This window comes from Hyperolius riggenbachi, chromosome 7 (genome assembly GCF_040937935.1).
Source record: "Hyperolius riggenbachi isolate aHypRig1 chromosome 7, aHypRig1.pri, whole genome shotgun sequence".
In the NCBI taxonomy this organism is placed as follows: Eukaryota; Metazoa; Chordata; class Amphibia; order Anura; family Hyperoliidae; genus Hyperolius; species Hyperolius riggenbachi.
The window spans coordinates 29948531-29971612 of NC_090652.1; the positions used below are offsets into that span (position 1 = coordinate 29948531).

Sequence of the window (23082 nt, forward strand, 5' to 3'; positions counted from 1 at the left end):
CCTGTAGTGCCATATAGTAGAATGCAGCAAAGAGGCCCTGTAGTGCCATATACTAGAATGCAGTAAATAGGCCCTGTAGTGCCATATAGTAGAATGCAGTAAAGAGGCCCTATGGAGCCATATAGTAAAATGCAGTAAATAGGCATTGTAGTGCCATATAGTAGAATGCAGTAAAGAGGCCCTGTAGTGCCATATAGTAGAATGCAGTAAAGAGGCCCTGTAGTGCCATATAGTAAAATGCAGTAAATAGGCCTTGTAGTGCCATATAGCAGAATGCAGTACAGAGGCCCTGTAGTGACATATAGCAGAATGCAGTAAAGTGGCCCTGTAGTGACATATAGCAGAATGCAGTAAAAAGGCCCTGTGGAGCCATATAGTAGAATGCAGTAAATAGGCCCTGTAATGACATATAGCAGAATGCAGTAAAGAGGCCCTGTATTGTCATATAGCAGAATGCAGTAAAGAGGCCCTGTAGTGCCATATAGCAGAATGCAGTAAAAAGGCCCTGTAGTGACATATAGCAGAATGCAGTAAATAGGCCTTGTAGTGCCATATAGTAGAATGCAGTAAATAAGCCTTGTATTGTCATATAGCAGAATGCAGTAAAGAGGCCCTGTAGTGCCATATAGCAGAATGCAGTAAAAAGGCCCTGTGGAGCCATATAGTAGAATGCAGTAAATAGGCCCTGTAGTGCCATATAGTAGAATGCAGTAAAGAGGCCCTGTAATGACATATAGCAGAATGCAGTAAATAGGCCCTGTAGTGCCATATAGTAGAATGCAGTAAAGAGGCCCTGTGGTGCCATATCGTAGAATGCAGTTAATTACTCAGGATACACACTTTTATGGTCATTTTCTTGGTTTCAGCATCAGAAACGCCTCCTTTATATAATGCTGTATATTGTATGTAGTCACGACTTTCACAGTGATTTGATTGGGCCCACCAGTCAGTCTGTTTTTATGCAATGCTCTATGAATAATTTGATCGAAAAAAATACGAATGTCCACTAAAATTGTACCATTAAAGGGATACAGCCTCTGGATCCTAATGAAGCTTCCCCAGTCCTCTTCACCCTCCAGGATCCCCTGGCAGCCCCTGAAAAATCAGCAGACGAGGATGCTGGCGGGCGGCGCAGTAGTGGCTGAAATATTTACCTTCCACGCTCCAGTGCAGTAGCACTGATGGGCTTCGGCGAACCGCCTGTGCAGTACAGCGGATCTGATCGGGTTCGGCTATTATCACTGGACCCTATCGGAAAGCTGCACCTGCACTGGAGCGCGTAAGGTAAATATTTACATGTCTGCTGGTGGGGGGGGGCTGCCAGTGCTGGATCCAGGAGGGTGAAGTGGACGCGGGAAGCCTTATTAGGATCCTGAGGCTTCCCCCTCCCAAGGCAAGCACCCCTCAGCCTCTTTCAGATTTACTTTAATGGGCATCTTAAAGAAACACTGAAGCCAGTTTAAAAACTGCTTTTTACCTTTTATGTGAGGCATGTTTGCCCCAGCTAAAACGCTGCTATCCCGCGGCAGAATGAGGGGTCTTTACCCCCCAAATCCCCTGTGCAAAATACACAACTTTCTTGGTCGTGGGTTTTGCTGCTAGAGGAGGCAGAGCTTTGAGCTGCAGCTCGGCCTCCATGCGCGTCAATCAGCAGTTGATCTCTGCCTCTTCCCCGCTCCTCCCAGTGAAGGAAGATTGAGAGGGGTGGGGAGAGGCGGTGGTCAGCACTGATAGACACGTGTGGAGGCAGAGATACAGCTGAAAGCTCTGCCTCTCACGGAAGCGCTCCCCGCAGTGTGCCCCAGGGGATTTGGGGGGTAAAGACCCCTCGTTCTGCCGTGGGATAGCAGCGTTTTAACGGGGCAAACATTCCTCCCACGAATAAAAGGAAAAGGCAGTTTTTAAACTGGCTTCAGTGTCTCTTTAGAGTACCTAAATTATAAATTAGTTTGCTTTAATCCCAATAAGTTGCCAAGATATATAAACTCACACACAATATAAAGTGTGATTTTTCTCACCCCCGGGGTCTGTATTTCACATACGGGCCTGAAATCCCCGCCCCCAGTGTGAAATTGGGCCCTGGGCCTTTTTTTTTTTCTTCCCCCTTTCCAAACCATATTTGCAAAGGATGCTGAAGGATTGATGTCATAACTCCACCCCTCCTGTCCATGTGATCTAATCTAGACAGACATCTGAAATAAGAATTATAGCAAACAGACTGGATTAGGCTGCAGCAGTTTTCCTGTCTCTTCTCTATACTACTCTATGTGGAAAAATAAGTAATTTGATCCAGGCAGACAGCAGGGGAGGGAGGGGCAGGGCAGTTAACCAGGCTGAAGAGGAGGGCACAATGATTTCAGCTTGAGGAGGAATAAGGAAGTGCTACTTACAGATATAGATGTGAGTCTGTTCTATCCAATATGATGTACCAGATGTAAACTTTATATGTTCATCTAACTGTACACCGTGCCTAGACTACATATATGTATTGCCATTCAGACTTTTTTTTTTTTTTTTTTTTTGGCTGGAAGTGTATTTAAAAGTACAATTGAAGTAAGTTTTGTTGAGAACTTTGACTAGCACTTTATTACTTTTCATAACAGGTGTGTGGTGACATCCATGGCCAGTTCTATGACCTGAAAGAGCTGTTTAGGGTGAGTACTCCATATATTCATTGCATTTTTAGTTTCCATGTTTGCTGCCAGGACTATGGCCTCGATTCATCAACACTTAGCAAATTTGTTAACAACAGTTTGGTAAAATACCGAATTTGTTAACTTCATTTCAGGATTCATCAAAGTTATCTACAGCTGTTAGCGAACATTCGGTAACGATTCGCTAAAACGGAATAAAGTGCAATTCATGAAAAAGAAAGTGGGCGTGGTTTAGCGTTACATTTAGGATTAGTTATCTCCTTCACTGCTCTGTCGTTATTCCTGTCAGATCATTGCTGACAGAGAAGATGGAGCCATTTGAAGTGGTTATGTATCAGCTGAGAGTGATTCAAAGGCGCAGAAGGGCAAGAATAAGGTCTGCAACCATATAAATTTGTAAGAGAATAGATTTATTTGCTATAACACGACATCTGTATTTCTCTTGAATCATCTTGTAAGAGAACACAGGCAGTGTCAGGGTTAACTAATTTGCTAGCTGCACTATAATTTTTTAGAAAAGGCTCCGATCAAATTGTGGGATTGTCCCAACCACTTTCAGAATCCTGGTCCAGGTGTAAAGCCCTATTCAGAATGTTGCTACGTAGTGCTCAAAGGACTGCCTTTACCCACAATTCCATGGGAATCTTATGGCCTTGTGTTAAAGTACTGCTGTAAAATGGAAATATCGACACGTTACCGAATGGTTACCGAATTGTTATCGAATTCACACCGAATGAGGAAAAACCTTGATGAATACAACTAGAAATCGCTAAACTTCGAATTCGGTAATTTAACAAACTGGAAAAAGTTATCTCAAAGAGAATGATGAATCGAGGCCATTATAACCTAAAGGTAGCTATGCATCTGATTATTTTCATCGAACAATTAAGAGATCTGCTATATTGGGTGATCAAATTCTGTGTGGTTAATCGAAAGTCTGACTAGTGTCTAGGCCTGAACTATTTTAAGAAAAGATTGAATCGCACGATTTCTGTCAAATTGCGATTTCGATTCGATTCACGATTTTCTTTAAATCAAGATTCAGCACTAAATTCACAATGTACATTACTAGGAAAAGGGAGGGCGAGTTGTAGTGTTGATCAAGCATGTCTTTGGCAGCGCTGATTGTTGTCCAATTCAATATTAATTATCGAATTAGATGGTCGATTGGCTGCTTAATCTGCAGATGTATGGCCACCTTAAACCTCCCTCAGCAATGGTTGCAAGTACAATCAGGAGGAATAAACTAACAAAATATTGCACAAAGTAATGAGAAAGGTTTACCTGCTTGCTGTAATCTGTGGACATCTTGTGATTACATTCCCCCCCATGGTTCCTAAAAAGTCCCGCTGCCCGTGATTGGCTATTTTGAGGGAGGGGGCAGGACTGTACAATTCCAAATTGCATGGCCACATACATGGCCGTGCACACTAGCGACAAGCTGATGAAGATGGAGGGGGCGGGCCGTGCATAATTGGCAAGCTACAGCCGATGGAATGAGCAGCAATGGAGGGGGTGTTCTGTCCATGATTGACAAGCTGAAAAGAGAGGATGGGGCGGGACGTGCACATGGTGCGGCTGATGCAGGAGCTGTGATGGAGGGGGCGGGACTGGAGGCTTTCCGGCCGAAGTTTAAATTACATTATAGCCGCGGCTGCACACTGCAGTGAAGAGGCAGGGGATGTAGCTGTGACCTGGTGCAACTTGTCCTGTGGCCCAATAGTGGGCCGGGGGCTAGGGACCAGTGATGTTAAGGTACTAAGAGGAGACAGCCACCGCTAGTGTGAGAGCCTGTGGGCGGAGTTTGCCATCCGTTCTGCTGATTGGCTGCACACTAGTAGGCGGAAGTTGTAGGAGAGACTGAGCTGCTTCCGTCACGGCGACTGAAAGTACGGACGCTGAGCCGCCCCAAACCGCTGCTGCACCGAGCGTTAGCGGGGAATGCTGACAGGAGAGGGGGAAAAAAATCGCCACTATGGCGATCACGGAATCGTCATTTCCGTGATCGCGATTTCGATTCAAAAACGATTTATCGTTCAGGCCTATTAGTGTCCCTCGCATTGCAAGCGAGATCCTATGCAATTCACTTTCACCAATCTGGACAATGTTGTTGTTCCACTCTCTCTGAATCTAAAAATCGATATTTGTCGCTCAATCATGTTTCCTTCCTTTACAAGTGCCAGATATCTTCCATCCTGCTTGATCGACAAATAGATGCAATTCACCCAGATTTTTTCAATTGTTGATTGCACATAATGAAACACTCTCTATTCGATAAAATGATTTAATCAGTTGGTCGATCGGGCTGTCAAATTGCTAAATGTATGGCCACCTTAAAGAGAAACCATGACCAAGAATTGAACTTCATCCCAATCAGTAGCTTTCCCATGAGAAATCTATTCCTTTTCACAAACTGATCATCAGGGTGCGCTGTATAGCTGATATTGTGGTGAAACCCCTCCCACAGTGTGATGTCATGACCATGGTCCTGACAGTTTCCTGTCTGTGAACCTCATTGCATTGTGGGAAATGACAGCTGTTTACAGCTGAGTCCAACTGCCAAAAAAGCAATCGGCATCTCCTTCCACTGACGCCTTCCAGCAGTAAAAATGTCACCATGTGATGTCAGAATGTAAATCAGGGAGAGGAAAGATCTTACAATGGGCAAACACTGATTGCTCCATTTTTACAATCCTTATGTATAAAGGATTTACTTTTTTAAATTACATTTTCACTGGAGTACCTCCTTAAAGTGCACTCGAGCTCAAGTACAAAATGAGGTACTTGCCTAAAGAGGCAAACGTTTGAGGATCTTATTGAGGCTTCCATCAGTGCTCTGCTGTTCCCTGCTGAGTGCAGCCCCATGGAAGATTAGGGATAAGGCATTATGGCCACGCACTTTCTCTTCCTGCGGCGTGGCCACGCAAGCACAGTAAGCCAGATACGCCCGTGTACAAGCAGCTTTGTGCTATTTTTCATGCATGTCCAGGCTTGTGCACCTACTACACGGCCGTGCTCCTCCACTGTTATGAAGCGCGGCCCTGCGCGCTCAGTTGCACAAAGCTGCCCATACACTGGCGTCTCTGGCTTACTGCGCTTACGTGGCCACACTGCAGGAAGTGCCCCAACTCCTTGTCACTAATTTTCCATAGGGCCGATCTGGAGATGAGCCACGCTCCATGAGTGAGGAGGGGGGGGGCATTGGGGCACAGAGAAAAGTCTCAGTAGGATCCTGAGGCTTCCCTCTATTCAGGTAAATATCTTATTTTGAACCTGACCTTCGGCTCGGGAATGCTTTTAGGCCTGAGGCCTGGTTCGCACCACAAGAGCTTTTTGTTATGTTTGGCACTAGTGATTTCAAAAGCTCTTGCTAATGTAATGCTAGGGGATTTTTATAAAATGGCATCACTCAGGTGAGAACAAACTCGCAGCATTATATCAGCAAGAGCTTTTAAGAGCAGGTGCTTAGAAAAGCTCTTGCAGTGTAAACCAAGCCCTAAGTCTGATCTCACAATCTCCCTTTTATAAGGGTTAAGGAAAACAAGTCTGCTATTTTAAAAAGGAATTTGCGATAATTCAGGTTTGAGTGAGCTCCGAGATGTCTCCCACAATGCATCACTGCTGAATATATGCAAATTAACCATTGTTGCCCACAGAAGCTAAACACCCCTCCAGAGCCGCTGGAATGCAATGATGTGTCAGCTTGTTAATTTGTACAGAGCCATAATAATCCACCATGCATACAGACTGTTTCGGATTGGTTAAGGTGACCCTGCAGTGGATCTAGAACAGTGATGGGTAACCTTGGCACTCCAGCTGTGACAAAACTACAAATCCCATCATGCTTCTGCCTCCCCAAGTTGTGCTTAGAGCTGTCAGAATATTGCAATGCCTTATGGGACTTGTAGTTCCACCACAGCTGGAGTGCCAAGGTTAGCCATCACTGATTTAGAATATGAATCCACTGTTCTGCCTGGAAACACTGTTTAATTAAAGTGCGGATGCAGTTTGTTTGGGTAACCTGAACTTTGTTTTGTGTAGTTTTAAAAAATGAATTTCCCCATAAGGGAGGTTCATAAATGTGTGTGCCGTTGAGGGTCCTCTGGCCCCTTGCCCGTACTGCATTTGTAGTCTTCTCCATCCGGCCAGTGACGTCTGGTGAGTTTTGAAGCCCCCAGCAGTCTCTCTCACGCCGCAGTGCATGCCGGGAGATGTAGTCCATGGATGCAAAGCTCTGCACTAAATCCTCAGACTTAAAGCAGTAGGATCAGCCATACTGTTCCAGGGAAAAAAACACATATATAAATAGCTAAATACTTGATCTACTTACATAACACATGTATTATACTGTCCACGTTTTGATTTCAGTGAATGTTGTATAGTAAATGATGAGAATTCTGTTCCTGGTGGGGGCCATGTCTTTTGCCCACAGTAAAGGCTAACTCGTGATGTCATTTCTGCCCTTTTTTTCTTGTCTCCTCCAATCGCTGAGTCGCCTCAGCCTTGCTTGTAAACACAAGTGAGTAGAGGATCAGGCTTCAGATAAGCAGCTGGCAGGGAAATAAAGGGAACAGGAGGAATATATTATAGATAAAAAGAACCCCCAGCATGCAATTCTTTGGCGCCGACTACTAAAGAGCCAGTGCTCCTAAGGTATATGGTAACTCCAAATCATAACAGCAGAATACGTTTTGAATGCAGGATTAGCATCTCTATCACTTAATACACTCAGACCAGTTGCTGTTGAAATTTTGATTTTTATGGTGACGATACCGCTTTAACTTCAAGCTCCTAAAGTGTAGTTCTCTCTGGTTGGCAGGTTGGGGGCGATGTGCCTGAAACAAATTACCTGTTCATGGGAGACTTTGTGGACCGTGGCTTCTACAGCGTTGAAACATTCCTCCTCCTCTTAGCACTAAAGGTAAGAAATGAGATATATGCGATCTTTGGTGTTTACTTGCCTTGTGTCCGGTGTCATCCTCCTCACTTGCCTGAAGGCCTATGAGGCCTGGGATCCACGTCAGCGATTGGCAAAGCTCTTAGCGATTGTAAATCACTGCATGTAGCCTTTTGGGAGCAGTTCCTGGAGAGATCGCATCAGTGGCTGCAGGGCCAAATCTTTTAAGCTCCACTTGAACGCAGGAAGCTGAACCTATGTTAAAAATGGGATCCGCTTCCACTTGTTAAACACGGATCCAGTCGCATGGACCGCGAAACGGAATGCAGAGTCCCAACTTGGCACATTTGACCGGACTGGAAAAATGTGTTCAATGAAAGCCTATGAGAATGGTCACTGTCCGTTCTCACCAGGCTAGTCGTGGCGAGTTTCGATCGCCATTGTGATATCATACTCCTGTGTCCCACCGCCGATAGATCTCTTCTAAACATCCCCGGTGGCAAGTATTGGCATGGGATCTCCAAAAGACCAATAGGAATCTTCAGCTGCAGGGAAAATTCTCATTGGTTCATGTTGGACCAATGAAAATTCGCCATGTTGCTAGGGAGAACTGGCCTGCTGCAGCCATGCTTCTGCTGGCCTTTTAGAAGGGACCAAGCGGCGGCATCGGGACAGGTGAGTGGCTGCAGACTGGATCGACACGGCTTGGACTGGTAAGAATGTTGCATGCAAAAAGGATGGAATGTTACGCACAGTTTCCGCTCAAGTGTGAACCGGCCCTTTATTCAGACACAACTGAAGCTGGGGGATGAATGTGAACGGTAGATAACCAGCAGATAACTAAACAAGGCAGCTTTTTTTTTTTTTTTTTTTTTTTTTTTTTTTTTTTTTGTAGTTTTCGTAGTTTTTAGTTTCGTTTTATTTTAGTTTGTTTTTTGTTTCCTTTCCTTCAAACCAATGTCCTCTGTCTCCCATGTGAAATAACTTAGTATAAGTGTTTGACTCTGAATGGCCGGCTATAATTTCTGTTCTGTGTCACAGGTTCGCTACCCAGACAGGATCACATTGATCCGTGGCAACCACGAAAGTCGTCAGATCACCCAGGTATACGGTTTCTATGACGAATGTCTTCGAAAATACGGCTCAGTGACCGTATGGCGGTACTGCACAGAAATCTTCGACTATCTCAGCTTGTCGGCCATCATTGATGGAAAGGTGAGGACCTGTCATTGGATATAAGGCTGAGATATTCAGTGTTCACAGTAGAACGCCCCCAGCTTCCATGGAGCCATGTCGATCAGTACATTGCGCTGCTGAAGGCCAAGCAGACAAATGCGTATTTGCAAGTTGGATTTTGTTGGTTCAGACTGAGGGGTGTGGTTTAGACGCAGGCTTCCAGGAGATTGCACAGGGAAGCCCGGGTGGAGCGGACGTTGGTTCAGACTGAGGGGTGTGGTTTAGTGGCAGGCTTCCAGAAGACTGCACAGATGCAGCAGTCCTGCACCTACACACCTGACCTCTGAGCTCTGTATGCATAGCCACTGTAAACATTTTATTCCTTTTTCTTTTTAAGGGAAGGAAGTCTCACTAATTATGAGATTGAAGTGTCAATAACAGCCTGGATTTGGTCTTTAAAGTCTGCCCATGGTTTTATAGTTCTATTTTGGAACTAAAATAAACCTTTTATGCGGGTTGCAGCTATAATGCTCACTTAGAGAGATGTGTCCTTATTAATTATGAAGTCCTGTATTGTATGTCTGCTTTTATATAACTGAGCTGGAGGGTGTACCCTCTGGTTTACTTTCACAGAGGGCCAGTGTTTACACGCTGCGTGAGTCATGCTGCAGTGTGGGGCAATCTGATCTCTGGGTCGCAGCAATTTAAAAAGAGCTGGCTGTTAGCTGAATTTTTTTGTCTTTAGTTCCTGAACATGAAGCTAGCTTTTAATAGTAAACCTGTTTCATAGTTAAACTGTTCGTTCTTTCCTGGCCTCCGGGGCAGCCCGGCACCAAGGTGTTGCAAAGTATTATTGTCATTTGCCTATTACTAAAATAGCCTTTACATTTTTGTAGATTTTCTGTGTGCACGGTGGATTGTCACCCTCTATACAGACTCTGGACCAGATCCGAACCATAGACCGCAAACAGGAAGTCCCGCACGACGGACCCATGTGTGACCTTTTATGGTCAGACCCTGAAGGTAAGCTTACCACAGAATGAGAATATCTAAGCAAGCATGGGCATAACAATAGGGGATGCAGCCCAGGCCCACTCGTAGCAGTTTTGGGGGGCCGGAGGGGTTGCAGCCTGAGGGCAAAGCTATGGCCACACTCGGCGGGGAGGGGGACGGTCCCCCCCCTCCCCCCCCTCTCCTCAGGCTTTCCCCTCTGTGCTCCCCTCCAACTTCATGCGGCGGGCAGCAGCAGACAAACATACCTTCCGTGCGTTCCAGTGCGGATACTTCTCGCTCTAGTGACTGACGCGACTTCCTGTATAAACAGGAAGTCGCGTCAGTCACTAGAGCGAGAAGCGTCCGGACGCACGGAAGGTATGTTTTTGCCTGCCGCTGCAGGCCGCTCCGCTGCACTTATATAGCTATTGAAGCTGGAGGGGAAAGCCCGATGGGAGGGAGGGGGGGCGTCCCCCTCCCCGCCGAGTGTGGCCGTAGCTTTCCCCTCAGACTGCGACCCCTCCAGCCCCCCAAAACGGCCACAAGCGGGCCCCAGGGGGAGGGGGGCCCGCTCAGAATTTCTGCAGGGGGGCCCGGTGGCTCTTGGTTACGCCCCTTTAAGCAAGACTGTCTTTCTCCAATATCTGAGTTGGGGCAAAAGTTATAAATCTTAAGATGCCCATTCATGAGTCAATTACCTGAACAATCGACCATCCGATTGTTGCGATTGATTAGAGGCGATCACTCAGACCCACCAACGGAGATGAATATCGTAAGGAATCAGATTAATAGAACTGATCCGAAAATTTGGGTTGGCAAAACAATCAATCAAATGAGTTTGTCGAACGGCACCACTAACTCCTTGTCGATCGTTTGGAAAATTGTACTCTTCATAGGCCCCTTAACCATTTCAGCCCCTGGGTATTTATCACCTTATGCATCAGAGCAATTTTCACCTCCCATTAATTCGCCAATAACTTTATCACTAATTATCACAATAAATTGATCCATATCTTGTTTTTTCCACCACCAATTAGGCTTTCTTTGGGTGGTACATTTTGCTAAGAATAATTTTTTTCTAAAGGAATTTTAACAGGAATATTAAGAAAAAATGGAAAAAATACATTTCTCAGTTTTCGTCCATTATAGCTTTACAATACCAACATGTATTTTATTTGCCCATTTGTCCCGGTTATTACACCATTTAAATTGTCACTATCACAATGTATGGCACCAATATTTTATTTGGAAATAAAGGTGCATTTTTTTCAGTTTTGCGTCCATCACCATTTACAAGATTAGAATTTTAAAAAATGTTCGTAATATAGCCTCTTCACATGCATATTAAGAAAGTTCAAACCCTTAGGTAACTATGTTTTTTTTTTTTTTTTTTTTTAGTAATTTTTTTTCATAAAACATTTTATTTGGGTAATTTTTGGTGTGGGAGGTAAACTGTTAATTTTAAATGTAGTCATGTGTTTTATTTAAAAAAAAAAAATGTAAGTAGATGTAGTTTTACTATTTGGCCCCAGTGAATTAAATTTTTTTTATTTTTTTTATTTTTTTTTAGTCCTGGAAGCTTCCAGGTAGTATAAGGACGGGAATTTTTTTTTTTCCCCTTCTCAGAAAGGCTGCGGCTTCTGAAAAGAAGCAGTCGGTCTTCCTCCAGGGGACTTAGGTCAATGAATGGGAGCTAGAATTCCCATTCATTGACCTCCGGGCTAACTGGGGGCGGCACGGGAGTGTGCGCTCGCACACTGGAATGTGCTGCTGCACAGCAGCAGCCGCCTGGACATGACCATCACGTCCAGGCGGCATAAATGGTTAAAGTGGACCTTAACTCCTGCACAGGACACAAGGAGAACATGACAGAAATGCACTCTGTATGTATTTAAAGAGTTTAGCCTGTGTAATTCCCCCTTATTTGTGTCCAATCACTAGTTGTAATATGATCTCCCCCCTGTCACATGACTGCTATGGCAGATAAGCCCATTTGAAAGCACAGGCTGTAAACAGTATGTCTGCTTCCATGAATCAGGAAGTAGAAACTGTGGTGATTTATTTTAGGATTTGTATCAGCTGTTATAAGGTTATTATGCTGTTTATCTTTTAGAGCAAAGAGGAGTTCTGAGTTTAGGTCCACTTAAAAGGGAAATATTCCCCTATAAGTGGCCTGCGCTGTCCTGGTGTTTGGGGCCACTCCCCTTTTGGCTGCATGTGTTAATTTTTTTTTTTTTTTTTTTTTTTTTTTTTTTAATTCTTGTAGTTAGATACGCAGTTGCTATTCCCTGTTCTTAGTTATTAATGTAAGAAAATGAGTGGTTAATATATACTTTTATGTAATATTTACATTTTATTTTTTTTTAACTTAACCCTTTAGCAGTGAGGCTCACAAGTGCTCCAGGCCAATTTTTAGCACATTTAGCAAATTTTTTTGTTTGTTACATGTGCGCGATACTAAATAGTACTGATGGAATGTCTATGGCCACTAGGGGGCAGTGTGAGACAATAACCGAGGACTTCTGCTTTCAGTTTTTATATTTTCTGCTAGTAGAGAGATCAAAGCATTCCAAGAATTTAAAGCACAAGAAGTTCTGCCAACTGAGGCCAAAAGCAGCGCACTTATCTCAAACCAGATGACTCTATTGAAGCGGCTAATGGGTTAACCAAGTTGTAGGTTTCCATCAGCGTGTCCATTTGGTTCTTTTTTTATTGCCTTGATTGTACAACCGGAAGTTGATTAAGTTGGAGATGTTAATTCCACAAACTGCAGTCACAGAAATGTTCTATGTGATTGCGGCCCCTTCCCTGGTGGTATTAGAACATGGTTATTGGCTGCCGAATGGTTGGTCAATTCTTAGCTATGCCGCTGTAGCCGTGCAGCACCTGGCAGGGAGTTTTTAAAAGTGATGTTTCACCTTCATTGCCATAAACCTGTCTGTCCTGCATGAGTCATTTTTTTTTTATAATGAAATGATGCTAAATATTGCAGTTTAAGCCAGCTATTCTTACCTCGCGTTGCCTGAGAGCTCATATAGCAGGTTTATTTTCAGCCATGCGATTGTCCTGTGTTTATTTTCTCTAGAGTATGTCCTTCCTAGTAAACGTCTCAAACTCCTGTATTCCTTTGAGGAAGTAGCTGCACGGAGCAGGAAGCATTGCAGCTCTGTAGATAATCAACAGACTAAAGCTGCTTTCTTATGAGCAGCTGAAAGTGGTGCATTCACCGCCTGACAGATGCTCTCTTGCACTGACTGGGCTTTTATTTGCGCTTGGTATAGGGGGAGGACGGGCAGCTCCCAGAGAGTCACATCTAAGTACAGTTGTGCACAGAGGCGACTTGTCTCCTGGATGGCAGACTGCATAGTAAGCGTGCAATTTAGCCTCCCGCCTAAGAGAGGCTTCACACGCCTACTTGGCTTGGAGATGTCAGTAAAGTGTGGGTCGGCTGTTTTAACTCAGAACTCAAGGCTAAGAACTGGAATTTTATTGGTGCAGATTAACAAAACTCTCTTATAGATTGCATTTCTCGGGACTAGGTTTCTGCTTTTCAGGAAAATAGAGTGAAATCCCCAATGAGCTTGTAGAGCCTAGCGCTGCCTGCTTTGTATACTTGTCAAACTGGAACATCTCACAAGCTCTAAATCACTGGTCTTTTGCAAACCCTTATTTACTTTTTTTTTTTTTTTTTTTTTTTTCCTATGAAAAATGTAAACTTTTGCTGTATAACTGCAGGCGACAGCAAGCCTAGAATTGCTGAATCACTTGTGTACTCCAGTTTTTTGTTTTGTTTGTTTTTGTTCGTTTATTTTCCATATATAAGACAACCCCAATGGTATTTTCAGATTACACAGTAATAATCCTGAGACATTAGTTATGTTAACTCGTATATAAGATCATAACGCAATGTCCCATACTTTTGCTTTTTTCGCTTCGTCCCTCAAACCTCCACCTCCCCCATTTCATTGTATCTCCCTGACAATCTTGGAATCTGGTTGCTCTCTTTCTGACAATCTTGGAATCGGGCGTAAGCGATTCGGTCCCTTTGAAAAACCACAGCAGTCAATCAGTATAATAAAGTGTGGACCGGAAGATCAGTCAGTTTGATTTCTGGTGCCCACAGTGTATCCAGCAATTGTGGGTAGGTGTCCCACTCTAACTTCTTCATGGAACCATTCAAGTATTCATTCTCCTTTGGTGGGATTGTCAAGAGATCGTAGGGTTTATATCTTTTGAAGAGTCTTTTAGTTCTCTTGATATTTAGGGTAGCATCCAGTCTGTCCATTTTCATCTCATCGTGTAAGTCTGATATGGGGGGGGGGGTTGAGTAGGGGGGTTGAGTAGATCCATCCATTGAAGATGGATTTCCTGGCAGCCATGATAGTGAGATGTGCTATATCTGGATATCTGGAATTGAGGCATGCAAGGCCTCATCTTGTCCAGTCTCTGAGTAGTTGAAAAGGTATAGTGACTGGTAGTTGCGGTATGGTCCTTTTGCATGGCTCCTGTTAGAATGTGGAGACTTCAGCCCAGAATACCTGGATACACAGGCAACTCCAAACACAAGGACAGTGTTGTCCAGTTTTAACAAATTGAGCCCGTATGTTTATGTAATGTTTGTCATTGGCTCTGACTCATTGTCCTCTCTTGCTTTGATGTTTTTGCCTTGCAGACACCACAGGGTGGGGCGTGAGTCCTAGGGGAGCCGGTTACCTCTTCGGCAGTGACGTCGTAGCGCAGTTTAATGCAGCAAACAACATAGACATGATCTGCCGGGCGCACCAGCTGGTTATGGAAGGCTACAAGTGGCATTTCAACGAGACTGTCTTGACGGTGTGGTCAGCGCCAAACTATTGCTATAGGTGAGCGTGTTACAAGCTGAATCTTGCGTGGTCTTGTTTTTTTCCTCCCGTGCACTAGTCCACTGACCTTCATCTATCACCTCCTCCTCCGCAGGTGTGGAAATGTCGCCGCCATTCTTGAGTTGGACGAACACCTCCAGAAAGAGTTCATCATCTTCGAAGCCGCTCCACAAGAAACCAGAGGCATTCCCTCTAAGAAGCCTGTCGCTGACTACTTCCTGTGATCTGCCCCCTTCACCTCTAGGGGGGCCTCTCCACTATCTCTTCCTGATGTTTCTCGATCTTATCCCTGGTGCCTCTTGACCCTTTCTCTTGGACCGGAGGGACCAACAAGAGTGGAGATACAAAGACCTTTCAAAGAGAACCCCTCTGGTCACTCCTTAGGTCTTACAAAGGAGGATGTGAAGCAGTGAGAGGGGGGAGTTTGGGGTACAGTGCACTCTATTCTGACAGGGGCAGTCACACATTTTCTAGGGGGTTTGAGGAGCAGTGCTCTGCAGGCTGGAGAATGGAGCCATGTGCTGTGCGAGTCTCAGGAACTGGGTTTTCTTAAAAGCTCTGGAAGACTTTTGGGGGGGCGGGGTCAGGTTGGGAGGGGTCAACAGAGCAATTTGTGCTTTCAGACAGGAGAAAGGGCGTCCTAGATGGCAGTGTTATGCAAGGAAACCAAAACCCTTCCACTTTTAGACATTTTTAGGAAGTCTTCAATTTTATAAATTTCCTCGAACCCGAATCCAGTCATTCCTCTCTTCGCTCTCCCGAATTGTCTGGTTTAGGCTGGTACGGTCTATCTCTGCTGGGACTATGCTAGCTTGGAGTGCCTTAGTGCAAGCAGACCCTGGGCTCACATTCCCAACAGGACCGAGAAAGATTGTGCATTTTCCCAAACGTTGCCATGGGAGCCATGTCCCAAAACACAAAGTTCCATAAATTCCCCATTAGCCATTCCTGTTTATCTTTATTTATACTTCCACTGTAGGTTTTCAGTTTTTTCTCCCCCCCCCCCCCCCCATAAGTTTTATACAGTTATTTGAAATTGGGCCCCAAGTCGGGGATAGTCTTTACACCATATTTGGAATGATGAGCACTTTGGACACCTGACTGCGGAGCACTGCAAGGGTTAGGTTATCGCAAGGCCCCACCCCACAGTGGGTGGGAATTTGATATTTTGTATTCTTCTTCCAGTAGTCCGGACTATTGCTCCTTCCAACAATGTTCTCTCTCTCTCCGCCATCTTTTTATATAGCCACCCTTTAAGTTGAAGAAGAAACTATGATGGTGTTCCCCAGTCTCTTCTACCCCGACATCCTGCGCATTGTATCCGTCAGATGTTTTTATTATTTTTTATGTTACTTTTTTGGTAGGTACAGCCACAGAAGTCTGCTAATAAAAACACGAAAAAGATTAAAAAAAAACAAAAACAGGAAATGTCACAGATGGTGTCTCGGATCGTTGAATTATTTTGCTCTATTAGATGGGAAGTGATGTAGAAGTAGTTTGCTTCTGGATGTGATAAGTTGCAAATTGTCTGCATTAAAAAGGTCTGTACAGTCACGTTTCTTTCAGGTGGATGCTGGCTGCTTGAATTTATGAAGTTATTGGCGTTTTACATTTGTAAAGGTCTGCTTTACAAAAGCACTTACAATATGGAGTCTCTGCTGTACCTATTGTGTGTTCTTAAAGTGGACATGATCGCAGAACTTCCTCTCTGCTCTATAAGATGCACAACCGCATAATAACCTTTTAAAGGGGAACCTAAACTGAGAAGGCTATAGTTTTTCGTTTTAAAATACCAGTTGCCTGACTCTTTCAGCCACAGCCCCTCAACAAGCATGCAGATCAGGTGTCCTGACTGAATTCAGACTGTATTAGCTGCATGCTTGTTTCAGGTGTGTGATTCAGCCCCTACTGCAGCTAAAGAGATCAGCAGGACAGCCTGTCAACTAGTATTGTTTAACAGGAAACATATCCCTCTCTCAGTTAAGGTTCCTTTTTAAAAGGAAACCTATACCTCTAAGGTTCCCTTTAAAAGGAAACATATACCTCTCAGTTAAAGTGTATCCGAGATTAAAAACTAACTATAGCAAGTAACTTGTCTGTATATCTAATCTAAAGTTTAGATGGTTTTCAGCTGGTTTCAGTTTTGTAGCTGCGAACAGCTTTAACAGTAAATTATTTCTTCCTGTGATACAATGAGAGCGGCCATTACACATCCAAGCTAGCCTGCATCTCCACCCCCCAGCCTGTGAAAACTCCACTCCTTCCCTCTTGAGTACTTTGACTAAATGACTAAATTTTACTGGGCTGACCCTGTAAAATATGGGATAGCTCAGGGCAGCAGACAGTAGAGAGGGGGAGATGCAGGAAGTACGATGTATCAGGGCTGCCAGTGACACATAGGAAGTTACCCCCTTGTAGCGGATGGGGATCGGGCTCTTCTTAGCCTGCCGCGTCTCAGCTTCTCTCTTGCTCCCCTGGATCACCTGAGCGCATTGACAGCGCTTTCCAGCCCCGTACGCCTCCACTAATCAGCGCACAATGGGGCGTGGCTAACCCCCTGTGCCACAGATCATCGGCAAATACAAATATGACGTGCCTCCTTCCCAGGCTCAGCTCCCATGATATCTCGCAGCATGGGACTGAACGCCGAGGCGTTTTAGGAGCGGAGGGCGCGGCTTCGCTATTTTAAAAGTTTATTAGGCAATTAATAAAATTTTAAAAAGCATTTGGGGGGGGAAGAATGCCCCAGAAACCATATGTAAGGTTTTCAAAAATGAAGACAGTAAATTTTTGTCTCGGATCCACTTTAAGGTTCCCTTTAAAGAGGAGCTGTTAGGTATAGGGTCTCAGAGAAAATAAACACATATATCAGTAGCTAAAGATTGGCTGTACTTACATTACATATGCATTTCACTGTCCACATTTGGATTTCACAGAAGTTTTATATAGTATTTGCAGAGAATGATGCTCCTGAGAGCTCATTGCAGGTTCCATGTTTGTCTGTCTCCTATGAAGCCAAATGTGTCGTCATGTCCTCCCTGCTTCCTGATGATTCCACTCTCACAAAAGATCCGTAATGGAAAACACTACTGTGCAGTGAATATTATTTAGCCATGTGGCTAGGAACAATAGCGGACTCCTGCAGTGTACTCTGCCCCAGATTTATTAGTGCTGTGAGCTAGACTGTTACATGCTGTTGAAACTTGAGCCTCACTAGCAGCCAGGGGAGGGCCCCAGAATGCTTTGCAGTATCTGTTATTCGGCTTGCGTCCTCCTTAGGAGCCTGGGAATACGGAGCCTTGCTGTCAGCAAACATCTAAAGTAAGAGAGATTTTTAACTGCAGTATTGCCTTTCTGGCTTCCTTCTAAACTGTTTAACACAGGAGAATAGAGGTTTAAATTAGCTTTTGCAGCCTGACAGTTACTCTTTAACCTGCCTGGCGTTCTATTAAGATCGCCAGGCAGGCTGCGGGAGGGTTTTTTTTTAATAAAAAAAAAACTATTTCATGCAGCCAACTGAAAGTTGGCTGCATGAAAGCCCACTAGAGGGCGCTCCGGAGGCGATCTTCCGATCGCCTCCGGCGCCCAGAATAAACAAGGAAGGCCGCAATGAGCGGCCTTCCTTGTTTTGCTTATATCGTCGCCATAGCGACGAGCGGAGTGACGTCATCGACGTCAGCCGCCTCCGATCCAGCCCTTAGCGCTGGCCGGAACTTTTTGTTCCGGCTGCGCAGGGCTCAGGCGGCTAGGGGGGCCCTCTTTCGCCGCTGCTCGCGGCGAATCGCCGCAGAGCGGCGGCGATCAGGCAGCACACGCGGCTGGCAAAGTGCCGGCTGCGTGTGCTGCTTTTTATTTCAGCCAAATCGGCCCAGCAGGGCCTGAGCGGCAGCCTCCGGCGGTACTGGACGAGCTGTGCTCGTCCAGACCGCCCAGCAGGTTAAAGGGATATCTATCCCTCTCAGTTAAGGTTCCCTTTAAAGTGACACTGAAACAAAAAAAACCTGTAGTATGGATAATTAATAGCAAAGAAAATAGTCTCATATTTTTATTTTCAGATATATAGAGCTTTTTTTATTACATTGCATAATTCTGTCATATTTGCAATTTGCAAACCACACTCTGTATTTTAAACTATGAAACACAGCAGAGCTAATGACCCTTTGAACTTCCCTGTACTAAAATCTTATCTGAAGCTGTTTTTTTTTACTGTCTCTCTGTAGAAGTGCTTCAGAAAATAGCACTGTAGCTGACCTAAGTTGGGTCGGAGAGCTCAGAGAAGCTCTTTTGCATAGATAACTGAAGTTTAACTCTTCTTGTACTGGAACACAATATGAGAATCATTCCTTTGCTACTAATATTCTATTTCTTAGCTGTACTATGTGCACAATTCATTATATTACAAGTTTTTCACTTAAGTGAAACTTTAAAGAGAATCTGTATTGTTAAAATCGCACAAAAGTAAACATACCAGTGCGTTAGGGGACATCTCCTATTACCCTCTGTCACAATTTCGCCGCTCCTCGCCGCATTAAAAGTGGTTAAAAACAGTTTTAAAAAGTTTGTTTATAAACAAACAAAATGGCCACCAAAACAGGAAGTAGGTTGATGTACAGTATGTCCACACATAGAAAATACACCCATACACAAGCAGGCTGTATACACCCTTCCTTTTGAATCTCAAGAGATCATTTGTGTGTTTCTTTCCCCCTGCAGCTATCTTCCACTGAAGTGTCAGGCTGCTTCTTCCTGCAGAGTGCAGACAGCTGTGCCTGTATATAATTCCTCAGTATGTAAAAGCCCAGCCAGGTCAGAGGAGGATTTATCCAGCTTGTAAAAGAGAAGAGAGAAGCTGCCCTGATCTAAATAATACACAGGCAGTGTGCAGAGAGGGGGCTGGAGGGGGGAGATGCATCACAGAACCACAACACTGAAGAACTTGGCAGCCTTCCAGACACAGGCTGACAAGTCTTACAAGAGAGAGATAAGTTGATTTATTACAGAGATGGTGATAGTAAAACGTGCTGCAGTAAGCCAGAACACATTAGAATAGCTTTTGGAACTTGTAGGATGATAAAAAACAGGATGCAATTTTTGTTACGGAGTCTCTTTAAAGAGAAACATTTTTGTTACAGCTGATACAAATGCTGCAATAAATCTGCAGTGTCTACTTCCTACTTTCATGGAAGCAGACATAGGGTTAACATCTTGTGTTTACAAATTAGCTGCTCTGCCGGCAGCCAGCTGACACAGCTGAGAGAATATATTGCAGCTTGTGATTAGACTGAGATGAGGTGGAGACAGGCTAAACTCTCTAAATACATACATGTATTTGCAGGGCCACTGTAATGACACAAGGGCCTCAATTCACTAATGGCTGTTCTGAAAAAACATAATAGGTCTGTAAAATACCATATTCACGATTTTAGACTTTTTTTTTTATTCTGAATTCACTAAGATTTTCACATATGTGGAAGTAATGTTTTCAGTAAATTACCAAACTAATAAAGCTGGCCATACATTTTTAGGGCTGAGGGATACCAGAAAAGCTCCCCAAACGCTAGAGGTTTCAAAAGCTCTTCCCAATGTAATGCTATGGGTTTTTTTTTTTGTTTTTTTTTTTACAAAACCTCAACACTTCAGTGTGCACAGACACATAGGATAACATTAGCAGGAGGTTTCAAAAACTCAATGCTCAGAAAAACTCCTCTGGTGTGCACCAGGCCTTTGATTTCCACCTAATGTTCTAAAATTGCCAATTCCTTTCTGAAAATAATCAATTCACAAGGAAAGGATTGCTATCATACACTGCATAGTTTACAATAGATTCTAGTTGGCGATCTACCATTTAGGCTTGAGTATGAGGGCTTGTTTCCACTATTGCGGTGCAGAATCGCCTGGATTCCACCGCTGTTGAAATTCCATGAATTAGCATGCGGATGCGAATTTTTGCGCGTTTTTTGCTGCGAATTCGCATGCGAATTCGCATAGGTGAGGGTATATGCGAAATTAACCATGTCACTGCCTGTTTGAATTACATTGGTACCTATGCGAATACCATAGCCGCATGCGAATTTCCTATTAAATACATTAGCGGCGATTCGCATGCATTCCACTCGCAGGCGAATTCGTTGGCTCTTTTGTGCGTTTTTTTACCGCTGAAAAAAACGCACCTCAACAACGCTACAGTGGAAACAGGCCCATCCACTTGCATTACATGTGCGAATCTGCATGCGTTGGACGCATGCAGATTCGCGATAGTGGAAACGAGCCCTCAGTCTAGAAATGTAAGTCTGACTGACGAAATAAAATTATAGGGATTGACTTATACACGAGTCACAGCAACACTGAGCACGCTGAGTAATGTGTGTACTGTTAGTGACATTGACATTTGCAGCTATTTACCCAGTGGTAAGTGACACTTTCCTGATGGAAAATGGCAAGAAAAGTCCTGACCCCAACAATTAAGGAAAGGGGCAGTAGAAAAACTGGGCTGCACTTGGGGGTCTGGAGGAGTTATTGGCTGCACTTAGGCTGCTTTCACAGTGAGACGTTACAGTCCCACGTTAGAGCAGCCTGTAACGCAGCCCCACCGCACAGTAATGAAAAATCAATGGGCTGTTTACAGTGCCCACGTTGCGTTACATTGTAACGCAGCAGATCCGTTGAGAGTGCTGCGTGCTGTACGTTGTAAGCGGCTAAGCCGCGTTAGACTATTTGCACATGCTCAGTAGTGTTGGAGGAGGAGGTCTTCCCTCGGCCAGGCACATGGCTAATTAATATTCACTGTGCGGCGATTGGCTGGCAGGGCCATGTGATGCCGCATGCGTCCAAGAGTACGCATCACGGACGCCAGGGTGAGCTGCACAACGCGGCTCACTCTGACGTCCACATCCAAGAGCACCAGGCGTTGTGTTATGGCCCATACTCACGAGGGACTTTTGTCGCCTCAACACGCGGCGCGCGCGTGTTGCGGCGACAGGTCGCCCGTGAGTATGGGCCGTTGCACGCGCGCGCACCCCGAACTGTCGCCCGTCGCTCTTGTCGCCATGCGATTGAAAGTTTCAATCGCATGGCAACAGTCGCCGCCGCACCTCCGCCGCAACTGTCGCTAGTCCGCGTGAGTACGCGGACTAGCGACAGCAACCTCCATAGAGGTAAATGGAGCTTCCGGCGGGGGGAGGAGGAACGTCGGCGACAGCTTCCGTCTCGCCGCTGGTCCCTCTTCCGCGTGTGTACGCGGAGGGACCTGGAGAGAAGCTGTCGCCGGCCTGTCGCTAGCACGCTCACGTGTGCTGGCGACAGGCCACTTCTGCAGCCCGTGAGTACGGGCCATTAGGGGCACGTTATACAACCATAACGTCCCCTAAACCTCAACGTCTTGGTGTGAAAGTAGCCTCAGTGTTACCCCAGCTGAATCTCTGGTACACAAAATCAGATTCTTGCGTAAAGAGAGAGAGAAGCCTCAGTAGCTTATTGAGGCTTCCCTCCCTGCTCTGCTTACACCCCCCCCCAATCCCTGAAAGCTTGCACAGGCGAGCTCGAGCTTCCAATGCGTGGTCATGAATGCAAAAGAGGCGCCACATAACCACAACGAGGAGGGGGTCTGTGCTTAGCATCAGGTGCACTGTGGACCACCGAGGGAAGCCTCAAAAGGATCCTGAGGCTTCCCTCTCTGTGGGATAATTTTGAACCCAAGCTTTTTCTTGGGTTTGCTTTAAGGGATGGGAGGGGTTAGTTGTTGCAATACTGTATGCAGTGCAGTCATTAACTTGAGCTCCAAGTGCAGCCATTAACTTTGCTGATTAGACTTATAGTTGAGTCAGTAGAAAAATTCCAGCTTAAGAGGGTTGAATATTGGAGTTGACTTGTATTCTTATATATAAGTATACATACACTTATAATTATTATTTAGTGTTTATATAGTGCTGACATTCCACAGCACTGTAAGGAATATTGTCTTAAAATTGCCCCCATTCACTTTCATTAAAGTAGCAGAAAAATCTCTACGATATCACGTATGTGAAAATTGTCCTTTTTTTTTTTTCTGTGATTTTCATGAAAGTGAATGGGAGTGATTTTAAAAAAATGCTGATCAATCGCAAAGCGCTCAAAGTGCTTCTAGTGTGAATCTGCCCTTAGAGGGGCTCACATTCTAGTCCCTACCGTAGTCATATGTGTATGTATGTATGTATGTATCCATCCTAGTCTAGGGCCAAGTTTAGGGGGTAGCCAATTAACTTATATGTATGTTTTGGGGATTTGGGAGGAAATGGAAGTTCCCAGAGGAAACCCATGCAGACACAGGGAGAACATACAAACTCTGTGCAGATGACCTAGTGCTGCAAAGCAAGAGAGCTAACCACTACATGACCGTGCTGTCTGTTATCTATTGACAATCGATCTGCAGAGTGGCCTTGTTTGATACATTGCCCAGCGATAACCCATCAGTCTTCCAATGCTCTTGCCCTGACATTTTGTTGATTCGATTCCCAGCAAATTA

General features: G+C 44.7%; 1 protein-coding gene across 1 annotated transcript in view; it reads left to right on the forward strand.

The window, feature by feature from the left end:
- Positions 1–16172, forward strand: part of PPP4C (protein phosphatase 4 catalytic subunit) — a 66174-nt gene extending 50002 nt beyond the window's left edge. The window contains exons 4-9 of the mRNA XM_068243819.1: positions 2604–2654; positions 7474–7575; positions 8593–8766; positions 9624–9750; positions 14393–14582; positions 14677–16172. Coding sequence (XP_068099920.1) covers positions 2604–2654; positions 7474–7575; positions 8593–8766; positions 9624–9750; positions 14393–14582; positions 14677–14806 — 774 coding nt within the window. The 3' untranslated portion in view covers positions 14807–16172. The remainder of the gene's footprint in view (positions 1–2603; positions 2655–7473; positions 7576–8592; positions 8767–9623; positions 9751–14392; positions 14583–14676) is intronic.
- The last annotated feature ends 6910 nt before the right edge of the window (positions 16173–23082 follow it).